This window comes from Zingiber officinale, chromosome 2A (genome assembly GCF_018446385.1).
Source record: "Zingiber officinale cultivar Zhangliang chromosome 2A, Zo_v1.1, whole genome shotgun sequence".
Taxonomy (NCBI): Eukaryota; Viridiplantae; Streptophyta; class Magnoliopsida; order Zingiberales; family Zingiberaceae; genus Zingiber; species Zingiber officinale.
In genome coordinates, this window is record NC_055988.1 from 123,322,997 (window position 1) to 123,343,796 (window position 20,800).

The window sequence follows — 20,800 nt, forward strand, 5'->3', positions numbered from 1 at the left end:
GTTTATTGTCACTCGGTCGAGCGCTCGATATCGCTCGTCCAGCATCTCTCTACCCGATTGGTGTTCTCCCTATTACTCGGTCGACATTGTTCAGTCGTCTTGTCACGATTTATTGTCACTCGATTGACATCCGCTCGGTTACTCGCTCGTATCGCTCAGCCACCCGCTCAACATTCTCACAATCACCTGGTTTTCATTTGCTTAGCCGCCTGCTCAGTCCCGTCTGGCCTTCTTCTCGGTATCACTCGGTCTTTTTCATCATTCGATCGATCACCCCTTAAGCATTTGCTAGGTTCCCTGCTCGGTTTTCAATTCCCAGCACAGCTTGGCATCTCGCTTGCCACTCGGTCGACAATCGTTTGACTTATCGCTCACTTGGTATTTTCTTTTGTTGCTTGGTTTGCACTAGTTTTTCTTGTCGCTCTGCCAAGCACTCGCCAACATGGTACGATAAGCCCAGCGATCTGATTTTGCAGTCAGTAGCGATTTCGCTTTATGCAAGGCTTGGTCTAGTCAGTCAGACTTGCGGCTCCTTCGACTAGACTTGAGGGGGAGGCTTGTGATACGAGTAGGGTTTAAGGGCAGAGAAGGAATAAGGAAGTGGAGGAGGGGTTTTCTGAGCATTTCACTATTAGGGCATTAAGGGGAGGAGCAATGCACGGGGAGAAAAGGGGGGCTTTCCTTCGTGTTCACGTCGCTGCCACAGTGAAGGGGAGACCACCTCCATCGGCACTATCTCCCTCATCGCCGGTGAGCCACCACCCTTCTCTTCTACTCTCCCACTCCTACGACCAGCAGGCACTTCCGATCACCATCTCCTCTCATCCTTCGACACCAACGTCGCCTTCCCTTCTCCCTCTTCACGCCATTGCCGTCGCGACTGTCGCTTTCTCCCCCGTCGCCGAGCGGCACTGCCGCCTCTTCACGCCCTGGCCACCGCACAGACGCACGCGAGGACACCGCTGCCGATGCCACTGAGGTCACCATAGCCGTCGCGCTGCTGCCCTCCTCGCTGATGCCTCCTTCTCCCCTCTCAGCCCCCAACGCCGGAGTCGTCGCCTCCTTTCTTCTCCACAACGACACTATCGGAGAGCATCGTTGCCGCCCTAGGAGGCCTTCGGCATCACTTGTAGCAGCCTTTGCCTGAGCCTGCCAGCACGCGCGACAGCCCATGGCCCTTCTCTTCCTCTCTTTCAACTGCTGTCGTAGCTGTTGGAGCCGCTGACAGCACTACAGTCCATCGCCACAACCGCTTTTTCCCCTTTTTCACATGCTTCCCCCATTCTTTCTTAGTCACCGCCACCCTTGTCGACGGTTAGGCGCGCCATCAACCATCCCTTCTTTTTCCAATGTCATCACCCACTCCACATCCCACGACGAGTAGTTCTTAGTCGTCGGCACCGCTGTCGGCACCTCGTATCTGTCGGTTCGCTTCTCCGGTGCTTGATCTATAGTGTCGTATGCCTCCGATGTCGATCGGGGCCTCGGGCCCCCGTTGTTATTTTGTTCTAACCAGACTTCTGTGATGTTTTTATGTTCCGGCCTTCGTGCCGCCATTGTATCCCGGCCTACGTGCCGATCGCATATCCCGGCCTACGTGTCGATCTCATATCCCCGCCTGTGTGTCGATCTCATATCCCGGCTTGTGTGCCATTATTTCTCTCGGCCTACGTGCCAATATTATCTCGCGACCTACAGCTCATCGTCCAGCAACGTGTCGCGTCCTGCTCTGCTTCGTCAGATCCAACCCTTCATCCGGCTCAGAGTCATCTATTCTTTCTTCCGGGTCACGACAACTCGAGCAGCGTCCCATCTGAGTACGCCCCTGGGCCAGGGTACATTCTCCGTACTCACTCTGCATTCATTTCATTATTATGCGTCTTAATTTGTTACTTACATATTCGTTGGATTTGTCTCGAGTCTTGGGGTACCAGGGACCGGGGCAACCCGGTCACTGGCTGCATGTAGCGTTGACCAGAGGACTTCTGACGACTTGGTCAATATAGAAGCCACCTCAGCAGCACACCCTCATTCGGGACATCGCGACTTCGTCAATATTCCATCTACCTCACCCGGCGGTCCCTCTGATTCAGATTCTGGATAAGATCACTTGTAATAAAGATGATTACACTCATCTTAAACGTCTCGACCGTTAAATTGGCACGAGAGTGGGAGGAATTTTTTCCCCCGAGTATATGCATCCATTGGTAATTAATCTCTTATCTTATTATAGTAAATTTATCATCCTCTAATTAACTGGACATTTCATGGGGACATACCTTGAACACTTAAGATATCACATTGAAAGCATTGGATGGTGTGATCAGGAGTTACCACCATGAGATCTGTGATTAAATCTCGACTAATAATTAGGTGCTACACTCTCCATATATTACTCAACTATTAGTAGTCATCCGTGATTTACTTCTTCCGTATTGAGGCACTGGTGAGCTAATTGTCTTTTACCATTGGATTAAAAAAATATAGAATATCCTTTTTAAAAATATATATACTAAAAAGCTGTCTTATATTTTAAAAAATATTTTTAATTCAGAGTAATTTTGATAAGTTTTTTTTTAAAAAAAAAATATGAAGCAACTTTCACTAGGAATTTTTATTAATAAATCTATATTATAACAATTTTGATAAAAAAATACTCTTACTTTATCAATTTTAATTAAAATATTTTATTAATTTAATGGATTTTAATTAAAACTGAGTAACTTTAGTAATGTTAAAATAATTTTAATTAAATTACTTAATATTTTTAAGTATGTTGGAATAGTTTTTAAACTCTTTTAATATATATTTTTTAAAACATAGAATGTTCTTTTTAATAATAACGAAAATAAAAATATGAAGATTTATAATGAAATATTAAATTGTAAAATAAAAAACTATTTTAAAATATTTAAAATTGTAATGAATTATCAAATAATGCCTGATATTACCAAGAGCAGATCCTTAGTCCGTAAATTTCGGATCAAGATGGTCCATTACATGAGGATGATTTGGATGGAACAGACTATGCCTTTCTCTCACGCGCATCGGGAGAGATGCCCGCGTTTCCCACTTCCGCCTCGCGTCTCCTCGATCCTGAGCGCCGGAAATTCGTGCGAGCCGCCGCGAGCTCCCCTTCGTCCGATGCAGATTCCGAGAAGGCAAACCTCGCGCAGGTCCGCCGTTGCTTCCCTTTTCTGCTAATTTGTAATCACATCTTATTTACCAATTCAGGTGAAGATTTTGAATGCATACTAAAATGCCAACAACCAGATCTGTGTTCTTATTATTAAGCTTGTCTCCATGAAAAATAAAACGACAGACAGACTTGCATTTGTTTTTTATTCACCGATGATAATAGAATTTGCCGAGGTGTGATAATCGGATACTAGAGGAGGTGAATTTTATGCATCCATGAAGAAGAAACTAGTAGTTGCGAACTTTAGGTAGCAAAAATAAAGTTCACTGGATACGATCTTCTTTTTTTAACTTATAGATTGTAAGTTTTAACCTATCGACAGGTTTCCTGTTTATGGCATTGTTTTGTTTAGTTAGTAATATATAGCGATAAACTTCCAACCACAAGATCTATGTATTCCATTTATCGGGCTTATCACCTTGGAAAAAAAAGGAGAGAGATAAAAACTAGAGAGAAAATCGGAGTTGTATTTATTTAGGGAAAACTCCGAGAGACATGTTTAAAATGATATAAGCATGTGCTTAGACGATTAATAAATGTTTTAGTTAGGCGATTTGAAACTATGACAAACATGTTTATCAAACGAGGAAGAGGAAGATCAAAAAAGACTTAGTTAACAACAATAAAACAAGATGAAATTTATTTAAATTTAGATGATGATATAATAGGAGATAGATTTCCTTCGAACTATACACTACTTTCTTTTTTAGAACTTCAAGATATCACATCGAAGGCATTAGATTTTGAGTTAGATTTACATCAATCTATGCACAACCTTCTTTTCTATATATTTTTTAATCCACCTTTTAAATTGATTAATTCTATAGATAAAATTTTTCATCGATACGATGAATCTTGTGGAAATTTTCTATCATAAATCTAAAAAGCACATATGAGTCTAGATGAACAATTCAATATTACAAGTCATTCAATCATCATCATATGATACTTACAAGAAATTCGAACCTTACCTTAGAGAACACTTAAGATATCACATTGAAAGCATTAGATGGTGTGATCAGGAGTTATCATCATGAGGTCTGTGGTTAAATCCCAACTGATAATCGAATGTTACACTCCCCATGTATTATTCAACTATTAATAACTATCCGTAATTTATCTCTTACGTATTGACTGAGACATTGATGAACGAATTATTTTTTACCATCAGAGTTAAAAAAATATAGAATATCTTTTTAAAAATATATATACACTAAAAAGCTGTCTTATATTTTAAAAATATTTTTAATTCAGAGTAATTTTGATAAGTTTTTTTTTTAAAAAAAAATGAAGCAACTTTCACTAGCAATTTTTATTAACAAATTTATATTATAACAATTTTGATAAAAGAAATAATCTTACTTTATCAATTTTAATTAAAATATTTTATTAATTTAATCGATTTTAATTAAAATTGAGTAATTTTATTAATGTTAAAATAATTTTGATAATATTAAAATAATTTTAATTAAATTACTTAATATTTTTAAGTACGTTGGAATAGTTTTTAAACTCTTTTAATATATTTTTTTAAAACATAGAATGTTCTTTTTAATAATAACGAAAATAAAAATATGAAAATTTATAATGAAATATTAAATTGTAAAATAAAAAATTATTTTAAAATATTTAAAATTGCAATGAATTATCAAATAATGTCTGATATTACCTGGCCGTTATTTAGAGCCCGACTATGCTTTCGCCATTCTCTCGAGAAGCACGCGCATCGGGAGAGATGCAAGCGCTGCTGTACCACACCCTCTTCTGCTCCGCCGGCGGCCAGCTCCTCCCGCTGGCCGCCGCCTCCGCCTTGCCGATCCCGCCTCTTCCCTCGACCCTAGGCCCGACCTCGGTTCGCTCTTATCGCCGCCTAAGCCTCTCAGTTCCTCCTCTCGGCGAAACCCTCCTTTCTCCCGCGACGCCCGCGTTTCCCACTTCCGCCTCGCGTCTCCTCGATCCCGAGCGCCGTAAATTCGTGCGAGGCGCCGCGAGCTCCCCTTCGTCCGATGCAGATTCCGAGAAGGCAAACCTCGCGCAGGTCCGCCGTTGCTTCCCTTTTCTGCTAATTTGTAATCACATCTTATTTATCAATTCAGGTGAAGATTTTGAATGCATACTAAAATGCCAACAACCAGATCTGTGTTCTTATTATTAAGCTTGTCTCCATGAAAAATAAAATGACAGACATAGACTTGCATTTGTTTTTTATTCACCAATAATAAACATATCATAGAATTTCCGAGGTGTGATAATAGGATACTAGAGGAGGTGAATTTTATGCATCCATGAAGAAGAAACTAGTAGTTGCGAACTTTAGGTAGCAAAAATAAAGTTCACTGGATACGATCTTCTCTTTTTAACTTATATATTGTAAGTTTTAACCTATCAGACGGGTTTCCTGTTTATGGCATTGTTTTGTTTAGTTAGTAATATATAGTGATAAGCTTCCAACCACAAGATCTATGTATTCCATTTATCGGGCTTATCACCTTGGAAAAAAGGAGAGAAACAAAAACTAGAGAGAAAGTCGGAGTTACATCTATTGAGGGAAAACTCTGAGAGACACGTTTAAGATGGTATGGGCATGTGCTTAGACGACCAATAAATGCTCTAGTTAGGCGATGTGAAACTATGACAAACACGCATATCAAACGAGAAAGAGAAAGATCAAAAAAAATTTGATTAGCAACAATAAAAGATAAAATTTATTTAAGTTTAGATGATGATATAATAGGAGATAGGGTTCAATAGCGTAAAATGATCTATATAGCCGATCCAACCTAGCTGGATGAGGCTTGGTTGTTGTTATTGTTGTATAATACACTTTTTTATAGAAGTCATTGAGGTTTAATATTTGGATGGTAGAGAGGTGACTTTACTAATCCATGAAGAAGAAAATAGAGGTTGAGAACTTTAAGCAACAAGAAAAGGGTTCAGAGGATACAGTGTTCTCTTTCTAACTTATGTTTATTGTAAAATTTAACCCATCAGGCAAGTCTCCTTTTATGGCATTGTTTTGGTAGCTATGTGTCTGGTGATTTACTTCACGCTGTCTGTACTAGTATATGAAACAAGGAAGGTTGGTATGGGCAAACTATAAGATCAGAGAAACTTATATTTAGACATTGAAAAAGAATGAAGAGGAACCACAACACATGAATTAAAAAGAAAAAACATATAACTTTTCGATGGTACCTAGTACCTAAATAAGAGATCATATTGAGAAGAATATACTAACGTTAGAATTGGAGGAGATAAATTGGAATATGAACTTTAGGGTGCAAGTGCAACCTTTTAGGTGTTGCTGAGTCATCCATGGATTTAACCAAGGCCTATGAAGGACTGTATTGGCCCCAAGTTAGAAGTTATTATGTTTCTAAAAATGAGTTCAAGAAATTGGTGTGATAAAGATGAGTATCTTGATATTGATGTCTGTTATTACTTGAAAACATTGGCTAATTAGAACCATTTTTATTTTTTGGAGTAATACTTGATTGATGATCAATTGAGATAACTTTTGGGGGGTTGTTTTGATGTGTTCAACTATCTAACAAAGATGAGGTAGTTTAGAGGTGTTGATTGATGGAAAACTTGAAGAATTGACTGGAAGATAGTGAGGCTCACATCTTCACTGACAAGGTTTAGTTCAACTAGGAACAATTGAATTTTTGAAACCTTTGTTTTGAAAATTGATATTTGATTTTTGTTTTCTATGCACTTTTCCTTTGAACTTCTATTCTGTCCAGCTAAAACTTCTTTTATGCATGTGAGATTTGACTGGGTGATGATTTATCATAAAAGCTTGAACTATTATGAAAAGGATGATCTATACGTATATGTACTTATGGATTCCCTTCGGTTGTGTGCAGTCAGCCTGGAATGCACTAACCGAGCCCATTAAATTGGTCTACACAACTTAACTGGCATAAGTGGGGGATGTATGTTAACACTAGCGAGGTTCAAAATATAGGACGCTACTTTAATTCCACTTCTCTGAAGAAACTACTCTTCACATATATTTCTAACAGTGCCTTTGAATTGACTTTGCATACAGCCATATTTAATATTTTTTGTTTTCCTGCTAATCCTTGAGCAGGTCTCTCAAAGATTGGAGAACACATCTAGATATTTTAAGCGTTTGGGAAGTCTAGGATTCTGGGGGCAGCTAGTTTGCACTGTTGTCTCTGCTGCTGTTTTATCATTCTCCTTAGTTGTCACTGGGAAGGTTACTTCACCCATCACATTTTACACCACTGCTTGTGGTATTGCAGCTGCATTTATTTCAGTCTTTTGGTCATTTGGTTACATAAGGCTCTCAGAAAGGCTGCAGAGAACTTCAAACGATCCTGCAAAGGTGATACCTTTCATAAACTCTAATTCTCTCCATCGAATTTATCACCTAAATCTCTTGGATAGATAGTTTTAATTCCACAATTTTATCAATGAGTTATGGTGATTATTATCTAGTTAGATCTGCCCTTTAATTGCGTCACTTTCATTAAATATTGGTCCCATAACATAGTTACTTATGATCTTTAGAAAGTCGAAATTAAGTACTGTAATGCTCTACATATTGGAAACTTAGAGGGTATTAGATATATTCTTCTCTAGTGTATTTTCAAAATAAAGTCTCAGTATTCAGAACTTTTAAACTCGGAAATGACCTATATTGTGGTTAACTGAGAACATAAGTGCACAATTTATCCAAATGGGATAAAAAATTTGTGTCATGTTTTTCCTTACTTCATGAGCTGCAACTTCAGATTATGCACGCCATTATTGTCAGTACAGAGTCTTGTTTTTATCATGTCCACCACGTGTCGGAGACCTTTATCTAGTGAAGATTTTCAATAATTCACATTATTTTTGGTTCTTCTATGAACCTTAATTTCAAGGCTATTTTCAGGCTCCTCCTAGGACCGATGTTGTGAAAAGTTTAAAAAATGGCATTGTGTTAAACCTTCTGGGAATGGGTGCTGCAATTCTTGGCATGCAAGCAACTGTTGGGTTATTGGTCGCAAAGGCACTTACTACTTCAGCAGTTCCTTACTACCAGATGTCCCCCAGTCAGAGTCCTGTATTGCCCTTGGATGTGTTCTTGGTACAGGTAATAATGCATTTTCCTTACAGCCTGTCACGTAGCTCTTATCTTTCTCTTAGGACATGCACTGCATACAAGAGTAGCTGGAAAATAAATAAAAACAGTGTAACATGAGTGCTAATAGCTGAACTAGCTTGTTAATTTTCATGAACATAGCTTGTGAACAAAGCTTGCCAATAACTTGGATGAATCATGAATTGTTGTTTGTAATGTTCATTTGATACTTAGCTAAATATTTTAAACCCGTCTCATTATAGTGGTGGGTTAATTGTGTTGGTCCTATCTAGATGGAACTAATGTTCTAAAATCAGTCTGGACAGCAGTTCATTCTGATCATTCACATAGAATGGCCCAGGCGAATTGGATGGTTCAATTATAAAAAACTCAATGCAAGGGAGGTAGGACAACTTGGTCACCGTCCTAGCCTGTATCTAGGAAACGTTGATTCCTACCATTATCTTTACATATCTTAATCCTTTGGCTCAGAGAATCAAATTAAGGGTTGATTCTCTCAACAGATTAAGTCAATAATAAGAGTTGATACCATCTTGGTTGTTAGATGGATAGAAAGAGATACTCATGTTGTAAGGGCTTTGTTGGTGCTAGATATTGTGTACTTGGAATTTTCTTCTGCTATTTGTTGACTTTGGGATTTAACTTGAGATGGTAAATTATGAGCCATGTTTCAGTCTATAAAGTTAGTGGGTGGCCAAGTTTTCAACAGCATGTTTTAGTAGGTAGCTCATGGAAAACATTATTGGTCTTATGCAGAAATCAGGTACTTGCAATCATTATTCGAACAAATTTAAAAGTAATTGATTTCATGAAACTATAATTGTAGTAGTCGAGAATGGCTCCCACGGGTTGGTGCAATTGATACCTACATGGGTATTTGCTCCAATAGGTGGTCAATTCCCGGGGGGTGCAAAATGCCTCGTTGGTGTCTGACTTCCCTCATGCAAAGGGCTGCTGTGCTAGGGCAAAATGCTCTCCTGATTTACCTGTTTGTATCTTGTTGTAGGGCTGGCGATATTGGACTGTTTGGGGTGAGCGATATCACCTTATGTTCCAACAGTAGTAGTCAATAATGAAAGTTAATTCATAAAAGTAGTCTACACTTACCATGGATAACAGAATGCAAATAATATCAAGTTTCTAGCACTTCTAATAAAGAAAACATGCAGTGCTCATACAAAATCTCCAAGCTAGATATCTGGTTTATGTATGTATATATGTATGTATGGATTCTGTTTAGTGTGATCTTGGACACTGCAATTCGTGGAGCTCTTGTTTATTATCACAACCTTTGGATCCTGACAGGCTTGCTCTTCTCGATGTAGCTTATCAGACAGTCCATGTAAGGGTATAGAATTCCACTTCTGAGTTAGCCAAGTCACACGAAAACGTTCCTTTGATTCTTCCCAGTGTATCTGTGCCATCTACCATCAGACTAAATGCTATAAAGCAGTTCAAGTCTTTTGAGTTTTGACTTTCATTTCTTTTTTTTCTGACAACTTTGTTGGAAGCACTTAGACATTGAGTAATGTTTCATGCAGCATACAAGTCACTGGTCTGTGTTAATCAGAATCAGTTTGGGTGGTTATTTTTCCTTGAATCTGGATTCATTTACTCCAAAACAATTATCAAAGAGTAGATGAAAAGAATCAATCCTTCACACCAATAGATCATCTAATGTAGCCACTGTTTGTTCCTATCCAGATCAAAGCTAAGTTCTTGTAAAATTGGTACTTAAAAGTATAATAAATAAGTTTAACCTTTCCACTGAATTCATGTAAAATTATTGGTCAACTGGTGATTATAATCTGTCACACCTGCATTGTAACAGATTTATATTTCAATTTAGTCACTGAAGAAATACAGTTTCTACACAATAATTTTCTGACTAGTCTACCGATCTTCCTTGTGATTCATTTTCTAGGCTTCTGCCAACACAATCCTCTCGCATTTCTTGGGGCTCGTGTTCTCGCTAGAACTACTGCGCTCAGTCACTTTACCACATCTGGAGCCTGTTCCTGTTCCAAAAGCTGTTTAGCTAGGTCAGTTTCTGGTTTGAAAAATGTGCTTCCTTCTGTAGGTATTGTTTCTAATCCAATTACTTTTAGTTTGTTCTCCTTGGTGCTCATTGAATTCAACAGTCTTAAAATTTGATCAAACGTCGCTTTTATGATTCATTTGCAATCTTTCTATATGTTGTCCGTAGGCATTATTTAGACATCTGATTCTATTAGTTCTATTCCTCAAATTACACAAAAATCTCACACAATAGTTGTATAGATTTAAACAAATTAAATTTAAAAAGAAATGCCATTAATTTTTTTTAAAAAAGATAATAAGTTCATTATGCTCTTTCCAAAATAAACTAAAAGATTCTACTCTCAAATTATCAAATCAAAGGATAAGAAAATTCAAAAGAGTATAATTACCAAACCACTTATAACTGATTTCTTATCTGCATCAATGTCCATTCATTCTTTTAGCATCACTGCAACTTAAAATTCCTATGTGTAGAATTAAGGATGGCACACTAACTAAGAACATTACCTTTAGACTTTTGTCCAAAAATATCAGAGTAGAGACCTAATTATTTCATATAATAATTAAGTAGTTCGTGAGATCTAGAAGACCAACACAAAATATTTCATATAAAAAATTATTATCATAAAAATCATTCTTTACTATCCTGTATATTTAATTTTATTAACCAAATTAATCAAACACCTGCTTTGCTGAGCATGGAAGCATGGAAGAACTTAGCCTTGGAGTGAAACTGTGATGCATCTAAAATTGTTGATTATTGAAAAAGGAGGATGAGATGGAAATTAATGCAATAGATTGAAAGTCATAATGCGTGGTTGAGTCATTCAGTATGCCGCCCATGAAGAAATTTGTTTGCTGGGGTAGTTGTTGAGGAGAAATGGGAGTTTTATATGACCAAGTTATTTGTTGGTCAACAAATCAATATGACTTTGTGGAATGCTAATTTTTCATCCTAGATTGTGAATAAATTCATAGTTAATTGAAATTTGTATATTTGTCAAGAAATCTAAATGAAATCCAAGTTACATGTGTGCATGTTTTTCAGCATATATGCTGTCGGTATTAGAATTGTTAAATTTATGGATTGACACATCTAAATCAGTTTGAGTGTAGTGGATGATAAATACTTTACTTGCAAAACACTGCCATCTATAGTTGACCAAAATTTAATTTTCGACGAAGAACAATACTTGCAGTTGACTATTGCACCATCATTCCATTGAATTCAATTTAATTCCAAACACGTGTCACTGTGATTCCACATGCATGTCTATCTTCCAACAACATTTTCCAACTTTATTTTGTCAGAATGAAATTCTTACTCAAAGCTCAGGCAGGGATGATCTCATGAACCCATGTAACTTGGACTTAGGAAACATCAATCAAACTCTTGCCACACTTTAACCAACTTAATGCTTTTTTTTTTTTTTTTCATTTTCTTATTTGATTTTAATTTTCAATTCAAAGCATCACAATTCCACCTAATGCTCAAACATGGATGCTTCCTCGATTGACTAACTCCTTGGTCAAAATAAAACCCCTCCCTTAGATTCCTTTATAAACCCCCTACACTTGGGTACCTCTTTGCAAGATTAAGATAGCCTCTTACATACCGCTTCCATTTGGCGATTGGTTTCACCATCCTGCTCTAGGCATGGCCATGCTAAACAAGGTCTTGTTCTTCGTCTTCCTCTTATTCGCAAGTGAATTCTTCTTCCCAACTCAAGCTAGGCCTCTTAAAGTTCGAGAAGACATCAATCTTCTGAATGCTATAGATCATTTGATTAATGATCAATTGCTCGAAGGAATCAAGATCGGAGGTCAGAGCGAAGGCAAGGATCGTGGTTTCGTAGAGTACCATTTGGATGAAGTAAAGAATTCTGGGCCGAGTCCTGGAGATGGTCACTAGTCTTCTAGTAGAATGATTTCTTGATTACATGTGATTTTTTTTTTTGTTTATGAATATGAATAATGAAAGTGTCTAATGTAATAGTTGACTAGATATTGTTGTTTGATGGTCATAAACAAATAAATTTTATTTAGTTGTTGATCATATAAATTCTTCAAATTATTGATAACTTTGTTCGCTTGTGGGAACGAAAGAGGTCATCCATGGCAAACCCTACAATTATGTATGCAAACCCTACATAGGCATTTCGTTTACAAACAATAATTATCCATTGTAGCCCGCAGAGCTTCATTTCTTACATCAGAATGAGAAAGATGGAACTACACCAAAGACCAAATCGCCACCTAGAGCAGGAGAAGCGAACATCTGATCGATTTCAAGATCGATATTTGACTTCTTTGCGAACCGACCTTTGATCCGTGGCCGTGTTTCTGCATACGCCTTCCTTGACGCATACCTTATCGTCTTCTCAAACCTCCTCATCTTCCTCTTCTCCCTGTACCTGAGCACCCTGGCCTCTCTGTCCATGGCGCTGCAATGGGGTGGCATTTGAAGAGGGTGATTGCCCGGGAAGAGACCTAGACCTATGGTTCCTTCGGCAATGTTGGAGCTGGAGATGTCTGCCATTGACGACGGAGAAACCTAAAGCAAAGAATTGTATACTTATTACATACTTGGAGCCTCAATCTCAATAGAAACATACAAGTGAAAACTCCATGTCGATTAGTAAGTGATCAAAGGATGAAAGCGAGAAACACTTTTGACTATCGAATATCGATCGATCTCTCTTCAAGTGACATAGTTACTACTATGCTAAGAGTGCAACAACTACAAAGGAAATAGCATGACTTATAATATCCATTAACCTAGAAAATGAACTCATATTTTTGTAGAGTGAAAATATTGTTACATTCATTTTCATAGAGAATAATTATTTATAGATCTATCGCATGAAAGATATATCATGAAAATAATTTTGAGATCTCTTATTTTATTATTTATTTATTTATTAAAAAAAATGGTTTAGAAACATCAAGTTAGTGGTTACTTACACTATGATTGAGGGAAACAGAGGAGTAATTGAATCCATTGGAGGCATCATATGCCAACTCCAACCTCTGTTTCTGGTCACTTGGCACCACGCCCTCGCTCTCCTCGCTCTTCACTTGATTGTCGCCGGAGTTGTACTCGACGAAGTCCAAGAGCTCTTCCACCTCGCCGGCGATTTCTTCCTCAGCGGCGACGTCGGCGGGGTCGAGGAGCAGCCAGGAGTCGGCCTCCTCCTCGTCTTCGCCGGCGGCGTCGTGGTAGGTCGGGAGGGCGACGTGGTAGGGGAGGGCGAGGATGGGGCGGACGACGAGGCCTCCGCCGGCGGCGCCGAGGTGGAGGAGCGGCACGCGGTGGTGGCGGCGCGCGAGCTGGTTCGCGGAGTGGATGGTCGCGTCGCAGGCGGCGCAGAGGGCCGCCGCGTCGGCGCGGCAGTAGACGGCGCAGGGCGCCGAGCGGCACGAGTCGCACGCGCGCGGCGGCGGCGTAGGCGGCGCCGCCGCCCACCCGCCTCCAGTGGCCTCCACCTTCAGCGTTAGATTCTGCAGCATCGATTGAGAATCCTTCCGCGTGCTCTGCGAGATCTTGTGCAGTTGTGCTCGACTCTTTACGGCGGCGGCAGGACACGTGGGAGAAAGTTAGCGGGTGAGAGCAGCTGGTCCGCTAACTTGTGGCTGGCTGCGGTTCCTGGCGGGTCCCGCGAGTTGAAGAACAGAAAGGCATTTTCACATCGACACTTTTATAAAAATCTGAGGGCTGAACTGAAAAAGATTTACGCTTTCATTTTTGAAAATAATAAGTATTCTTTAATCTATCCCATTCTATTTTTTATTCTAAAAACATTTATGTTGATTTAATTAAAATTACTTCGTATATGATACTATAATAATAATAATAATAATTTAAAAAAATTAATTAAAGTTGTTTAAATTTATTTAAAAATACTTTAACTTAATTCTAGTATAATCAAATATGTTAAACAATTTTAAAATAAAAGAGTTTTTAAGATGAAAAATAATAAAGCACACTCTTTTAATTGTGAACCTTTAAGATTTCATTATTTCAATTTGATCCTTTCAATTTAAATAAATTATTTTTTGGAAAATTAAACTTCAAAATAATTCGATAGCCATGAGTTTGCAAGCCTACGTGGAGTTAAAAGCTTATCCAGACCGGACTAAACCCGGGCCACGAACCGAGCTGTCGCCGTGGGCTTCTGCAGTCCATCAATTAACTGCGAGTCGCGAATTAAATTGATAAGAAAAATATTAGCGAATCAAAAAATGATAAATTAATTTTTTAAAAAAAATGTTGAGAAAATGGCAATTAAAATTTTATAAGTAGATAAATTATTGATAAGAAACCTAAAATTGGCGATAGTGGTAGAAGCAGGTCGAGTGAGTCAGCTGAGTCGCCGCATTGAGCTAAACGATCCTAATGGGTCGATCAAGGTAGGTGAGCCAACTGAATCAACCATACAACTTGATGTGGTGGAGACGACAAGGTCATATGGGAGGTTTATGACTCGATCAATGCAGATACCATCAATATCTGACATACCGACCTCTCGGCTTGCCGCTAGTTCGACCTCCCGACTTGCCAACTGCTTACTCGAGCACCCGAGTGCCAAGCACTCCGAGTCCGAATGACTTGTGCTCCTGAGCTTGGATGCACGCGTGGGGTGACGGAGGGTCTGTCTGAAGGCAGTAGACACGGTGGTTACCATCTTGCTTGTTGTAAATAAGTGCGCCCTCTAGTAAGGTGCATCCTTGGCTTCTCTCCATGAGGTATTTTCCTTAGACTTCTCTGATTACATAAATGAGGTGATGTTATTCTCAAAATGGGGTTCTCTAATATCTCATATGATATATTTTTGAGGCTCCATGATGACTTAAACATCCGAGAGATCTTGTTGCGATATCTCTTCGTGAGTCCTTTGACGGATGTTATTTTTACAAAGTCAACCATGTCATGAGTAAAAAGTTTCGACATCATCACTTTGTGGTGCAAGATGGATTTCTACTGCCACATCGTCGCCCGAAGGTGCAGGATAAATTTCTACCTATTGATCCATGTAAGTCTATCGATCTAGACGAGTTGATTGGTGGCATGCACGAGCCCAGCATAGAGAATTCTTATCGACATCGAGCTACAACTCATTCTAACTATAAGCAGATATTTTTATCTAAATCTAGTTCTATATCAACTTTTTCCTGGCCCGAATACTATTATGAAGATTGAAATCCTTGCTCGTAAAGTCGTATTCGCTAATCAGCAAGAACGGAACCAACAATACTCCATCTGTGCGATATCGAAAAATATACTAATCATCGAGAACAGCTGAACAGCTTTCGGTGCCTTTAGCTATGAATATGATATGAACTGCATTTCAAAACTCGATTTTACAAGGATATTTGTGTATACCTTATGAACCGGTATCAGATTGCTTTCGCCATCCATGAGGGAAGAGTCAATGAATCCTTCAGACCGAGCTTGCTAAGGAATATCGAGTATAAGATATGCAGCAGAAAGACAAAGAATCCACAGTTCAGAAGAAGCTGCAGCACAAATTGTAGAAGAAATCAAAATTGGTCCACAGATTTCGATCGAGAACGGTAGGTTTTTTTTTTTTTTTTTCTAAATCTTACCAGGCTACCGAATATCAAATAAATGGCATTCATCGATGGGATTATATTTATTCCCATCGCGGTAAATATGAATGTTAGCGAGGCATGAATGTTGATTGTAATCTGCAAAAGATCAAAAATCTTTTTAGACTGAAAGCCAAGACCATAAAATGGAGGTAATATCTGCGACTTTAACAATACCAAGGCGAGTATGTTTTCTCTGATTAAGAATGACGACAACAAGACATATCCAACAGCTCCCATGGCACGAATCTGCACACAAACACATTCAGTATCAAACACTCGGTCCACTTGGATTTCTAGGACAACTGAATTGAGAGATAAAAAAAAGGTTTCACAGGGCATACAAGAGTGCAGAGTAAAATCGAGGTAGACCAATTAAAACGGAGTCTGCAAGAATATGAAGTTAATTGCGGCAAAAAAATAGAGCCGAGAGATGTACAACTAATGAGATGAGATCGTTAGCATAGTTATGTACCTCCATAATGTACCCATGGCAAGACCAACTAGACCATGCAAAAGCTGCAGGTAGAAAAGTATTGTAAAAAATGCATGATAAGAAATGACAGATATACTCCAAGCAGACTCATAATGTTGAGAGAATTGTGGGATGAAGACAATAATAGGAAACTCTAGTGCAAATGTTAACGTTCTCAATCATGAATCATAAATGAACTAGCTTTCATAGCGTTCCAACATTCAGAATCATGTAGGAAAATATTTGGTTTAAAAACAGAAAACATAACATTCATGCTTGCATTTGACCAGAGCAAGTGCACAAACCGAAACCTTTAAAACTGCTTCGCATGGTGTTAAACAAAGTAGTTCTTTGAAATAGCAGGGTGTCTCTAGAATTTGGTCATCAATTTGTTTGACTAAGTTGATTAAACATTCTGGTATGGTTGTGTGTATTGAAAGCGCTTTAAACATTTGTGTCCATTGGCACTTTTCGCTTTAGAAGCATTCAATTTTGAGGTTAAGTTCGCTGTTCATGTGACATAGCAGCGTCTTGTCACACAAAGCAGCGTCGATGTGCCAAACTGGTGCGTGCAAATCCTAAACATTGACTCCTCATAAGAAACAGACACTGAACTCAATGGTTAGGTGTAGGGTCTCTCAAGCATATTATCCATGGAAGGGAAAGGCTGAGGATCTCACTCGCAAAATGGATAGTCCTTGAAGAGGTGCATGTGCTTGAGTCAATGTGCCACTATGGCGACATACTCCAAACCAGCACATTGTAGCTCTTTTTGGAGTAGTAGAATTTGTGTTATTGGAATTGTTTCCAAGAAAACGTCTTCCACATCTCCTAGTTTTTGAAGACAAAAAGTACTTCAGTCATAAGGCATTTCAGATTGAAAAAGACAAATTTAATTTACAAATCAAATGTTATCTTGAAAATGACAAAGAAACATGAAATAAAACCTTATAGAGATCTCAAAAATGCTAACTTAAGGGTCATATTTTTTATGGATATTTTGCTATTGAAACCGCTAACAGATAGCTCTCAATAAATGGGTGAGTTATAATATGCATATTAATTGTTTTCAGAACTTGTTTGTTTCCAAAATTTTAATGTAGCTTAGCGAAGGAATACTAGATAATCTCAATCTACAATAAAATTGAAATGCAATTAAGACAAATAAGCACAATAAGATCTAGAGACGAAGAGATAGATGGAAATATAAAGTTCACAAGCTTGTAGATGAACAGATAATGAGAATGCATTAGGATATTGAGATTATAAAAATTAAATTGCATACAAGGTATGTAGATGCCTTTACTGGACCAGATAACGTGAACAATAGCATGACAGTAGCTACCTGGTGAAAAACCAAAACAGCATTCAAATGCGAACCTGATAAACAAATATGAGCACAAAAGGACCACAATTTGGAAAATAGAACTATACAAACCATGGTCTTCCTACCAGCTGCAATCCCCCATCTGATTGAAGAAATCACTATCGGCAAGGAAAAGAAGCAACTGAAGTAATTCTGCAGGTATCAAAAGCAACAGAAAGTACACATTTCATGAATATCGTTCAGGTGAACCTGCTAAAGCTCTTCAAAGAGAACCAATAACAACAAACAGAAAACGAAGGGAGGTAATGTGTAGCAAGCAAAAGCTTAAATGAAGGCCTGCATTTAATACCTGAGCATATCAACAATTGGATATTAGAATTTCAAGTCACAACTAGCAGGAATTTAGATAGAACCATCAGAACCACTTAAACTAGGTCCAAAATGAAATCTTCAACAAATAAATAAATATATATATATATATATATATACTTGCAAACCATGAACGCTAACATCAAGATACAAGCATGGGGACCAATAGAATAAAAGTAGGAAAAACATAATCTTTTCAGTCGGAGTTAACTAATAGTACAAGGTTCATTATTTATCCTCTTGATTCCTGGAGATTTTGGCATCCTATTAAAAAAGCTTTCTGGGATCCTAATCTAATGTATTGTGATTACAGGGGCAGACAGTTAATTTTTGTCAATTTAATTATTGCCACTGCATATAACTAATAAAGAAAACAACAGATGCCACTGAAAATTTGGGGCTAAAAGTTAGGGGTGTTTCAACAAAACGTGGTTATAAATGTTATACAAGTTTGAGAATATTTCAAAGTTGTATAAGTTTTTAAAAGGTTGTAATGTTTTTACGTCTTGTGTTAAGAGACTTGGTCTCATCATTTGGTTTATGAAAGAGATTTTGATCCCCATCTAATGAAGTATTGTTAGATTTATGATATTCTCCCGCTTTGTGAGAGTTATTGTTGTGAAATCCTCTTTCTTTGTGTTTAATGATGCCAGCAATTTTTCATACTGCATCAATAACTCATCCAACTAAATCAAGATAGTAAATTAGGAAAAAAATAACTACAAAAATCAACAAGTAGCAAGGCATTGAAAAATTCCTTTATTAAATCACTATTAATCCTCTTAATTCCCAGAGGTTGTCATTTTAACATAAGTTCTTGGTAGGATCCTATTCAAATGTATAATGGTCTGCATTTTATCAAATGTGCACTTGAAGTTTAGTAATTATCAATCCCACACATCTCAAAGATTTAACAAAGGGCGCACCTCGTTCTCAAATTGTTTTGTCCAAATGCCTATAAAGCTTTCAACAATATCTTAATGTCCTTCCAATAATCAAAACCAACAACTAAGGCCATGAATCAATACTTCAAAGAATGACAAATTTCATGATTGACTTAGCTTAACATTTTGATCACTAAAAGGTCATTCAACACACCTTAATAACCTTCTAGCGAGAAAAATTAGAAAGTAAGTGCATGAATGCATTCCTCAGAGCATTGTGACTACTAGAAGACAATCAAGATGTTTTGGCCAAAATATCTTAACTTTCTAGTGGTCAAAATCAAAAGATTATGATATGAATGAACACCTGGGGCCCACCATAAACGCAATGGCAATCTCGTATTGGTTAATTCCCAATACGCACAATGTATGAAGACAACAGCTTTTTGCAAACAATCAGGAGGGAAACCTAATTTTGCCAAAGAATCATTCGATAGCAAGACAGTGGGAAATTCCTGAATGTTAATTCGAGCTACCTCAACAGCGAGGGAGTTGCTCAAGAAGTAGGCGAGGCCGGCAACAGAAGCGAACATCGCGCACTCAACCAACTGCAGTGTCTTCTTGAACACTTTGCTGTCATCGCCCAGGTCCTCCAAATCCGCCAAATCACTGTTCTCATCTCCCAATTCTCGATCGGCGCACTTCCCGGCTTCACCAATTGAAACCCTAGGGTGGAACTGGAAAAGAAGATTTGAGGATCGAGGGAGGGGAAAACATCCATGGGCAATCTGGAGTTCCACAGAGAACCGTTGGAGACGGGAGAAAAAGTGAAGCTTAGGCAGAAAAGAGGAGCATCGATGGGGTTTGAGAGCTCGGAAGGAGGAGAGGGGTGGCTGATGACAATGATGGCTTAAAACAAGCATTTTTAAGACAAGAGGATCGAGAAAAAACTCATTTTTTCTTCCCTTCTCCCACCATAGGCAAGACGAAGATGATGATGATGCAATCGCAGAGCGGCGGCGCTGTGGATTCCTCCGCCGGAATCTGCGAAGAAGCGGAAGATAAGGAGGAAAAGCGGCGTCGCTGCGAAATGCTCCGATAACGCTCACTGTACAAATATCTCTCTGTTTAATATAAAATTATATATAAATGTCATTAGAGATTAATTTCTTCATTATTAATAATTAATTCGATAATTAAATTTAAGTAATATTGTGAATTCTAATTGCATTTTAATGCGAAAAAAATGAAATATAAAATGGATAAGGAGTGAATAAAAATAAGTTATTATTAAATAAATTTTGCATACAGAATCACATGAAATTCCCTCTTCTTTTTTTTGTTGGCTAAAATATGTTCAAATAACTTTAAAATAATTAGACAAAAACTTAAAGAGCATCGTTTATTTATTCTATCATCACTCTATTTTAACCAATTATAATAATTTTAATTAAATTGCTATTATAATATTTTATATCAAGATTAAATTAAATTAATTAGAATAATTTTAATTAATATTGAGTTTTTTTAGCTTCATTTGAGCAATTTAATTAAAATTATTATTATTATTTATCAAAATTAGTGATGTGGTGATAGTAGGGCCACATGACAGGTCAGAGCCTGATAACTCAAAGATCTGACCTATCGTGGTATAGACGACCGCGGATAGGAGAGATTGTTTTTACTAGCTACGTACTTAGTTCAATAATCATTTTCTTTCTTGTGCTTATGGATAGGAGAGATTGTTTTTACTAGCTATCAATAGAGTCAGTTTAGATAT

General features: G+C 37.8%; 3 protein-coding genes across 5 annotated transcripts; 1 reads left to right on the forward strand and 2 right to left on the reverse strand.

Annotated features, from left to right (window-relative positions):
- The first annotated feature begins 3,046 nt into the window (after window positions 1-3,046).
- On the forward strand, window positions 3,047-10,505 carry LOC122042179 (protein TIC 21, chloroplastic-like). Of its 2 annotated transcripts, none has more exons than XM_042602166.1 (4): window positions 3,047-3,176; window positions 7,296-7,553; window positions 8,106-8,306; window positions 10,240-10,505. In XM_042602166.1, exons 1-4 carry the CDS (start codon window positions 3,057-3,059, stop codon window positions 10,351-10,353), a joined length of 693 nt encoding a protein of 230 aa, XP_042458100.1. In that variant the 5' UTR covers window positions 3,047-3,056; the 3' UTR covers window positions 10,354-10,505. The 2 variants fall into 2 exon arrangements, with proteins under 2 accessions (XP_042458100.1, XP_042458099.1); XM_042602165.1 differs by lacking the exon at window positions 3,047-3,176 and adding an exon at window positions 4,885-5,237.
- Window positions 10,506-12,464: 1,959 nt separating this feature from the next.
- On the reverse strand, window positions 12,465-13,941 carry LOC122042181 (zinc finger protein CO3-like). Its single transcript, XM_042602170.1, has 2 exons — window positions 13,320-13,941; window positions 12,465-12,909 (listed from the first exon to the last, which is right to left on the reverse strand). The coding sequence occupies exons 1-2, from the start codon at window positions 13,863-13,865 to the stop codon at window positions 12,568-12,570; spliced, it is 888 nt and encodes a 295-aa protein (XP_042458104.1). The 5' UTR covers window positions 13,866-13,941; the 3' UTR covers window positions 12,465-12,567.
- Window positions 13,942-14,333: 392 nt separating this feature from the next.
- Window positions 14,334-20,143, reverse strand: LOC122042180. Of its 2 annotated transcripts, XM_042602168.1 has the most exons (9): window positions 19,557-20,143; window positions 17,879-17,959; window positions 17,726-17,785; window positions 16,441-16,484; window positions 16,310-16,352; window positions 16,143-16,214; window positions 15,963-16,064; window positions 15,739-15,872; window positions 14,334-14,548 (listed from the first exon to the last, which is right to left on the reverse strand). In XM_042602168.1, exons 1-8 carry the CDS (start codon window positions 19,941-19,943, stop codon window positions 15,753-15,755), a joined length of 909 nt encoding a protein of 302 aa, XP_042458102.1. In that variant the 5' UTR covers window positions 19,944-20,143; the 3' UTR covers window positions 14,334-14,548; window positions 15,739-15,752. The 2 variants fall into 2 exon arrangements, with proteins under 2 accessions (XP_042458102.1, XP_042458103.1); XM_042602169.1 differs by lacking the exon at window positions 14,334-14,548 and having other exon boundaries at window positions 15,617-15,872.
- Window positions 20,144-20,800: the final 657 nt, after the last annotated feature.

Excerpts from the sequence above, each read along its gene's own strand:
- LOC122042179 (XM_042602165.1), top strand. The coding sequence starts at position 4,893 with ATGCTTTCGCCATTCTCTCGAGAAGCACGCGCATCGGGAGAGATGCAA. Across the intron at positions 5,238-7,295 it reads AGAAGGCAAACCTCGCGCAG|GTCTCTCAAAGATTGGAGAA; the intron begins GTCCGCCGTTGC and ends ATCCTTGAGCAG. Across the intron at positions 8,307-10,239 it reads TGGATGTGTTCTTGGTACAG|GCTTCTGCCAACACAATCCT; the intron begins GTAATAATGCAT and ends TTCATTTTCTAG.
- LOC122042181 (XM_042602170.1), bottom strand. The coding sequence starts at position 13,865 with ATGCTGCAGAATCTAACGCTGAAGGTGGAGGCCACTGGAGGCGGGTGG. Across the intron at positions 12,910-13,319 it reads CTGTTTCCCTCAATCATAGT|GTTTCTCCGTCGTCAATGGC; the intron begins GTAAGTAACCAC and ends TCTTTGCTTTAG.
- LOC122042180 (XM_042602168.1), bottom strand. The coding sequence starts at position 19,943 with ATGCTTGTTTTAAGCCATCATTGTCATCAGCCACCCCTCTCCTCCTTC. Across the intron at positions 16,485-17,725 it reads TAAAGGCATCTACATACCTT|CTTTTGCATGGTCTAGTTGG; the intron begins GTATGCAATTTA and ends TTCTACCTGCAG. Across the intron at positions 16,215-16,309 it reads CGATTTTACTCTGCACTCTT|ATTCGTGCCATGGGAGCTGT; the intron begins GTATGCCCTGTG and ends GTTTGTGTGCAG.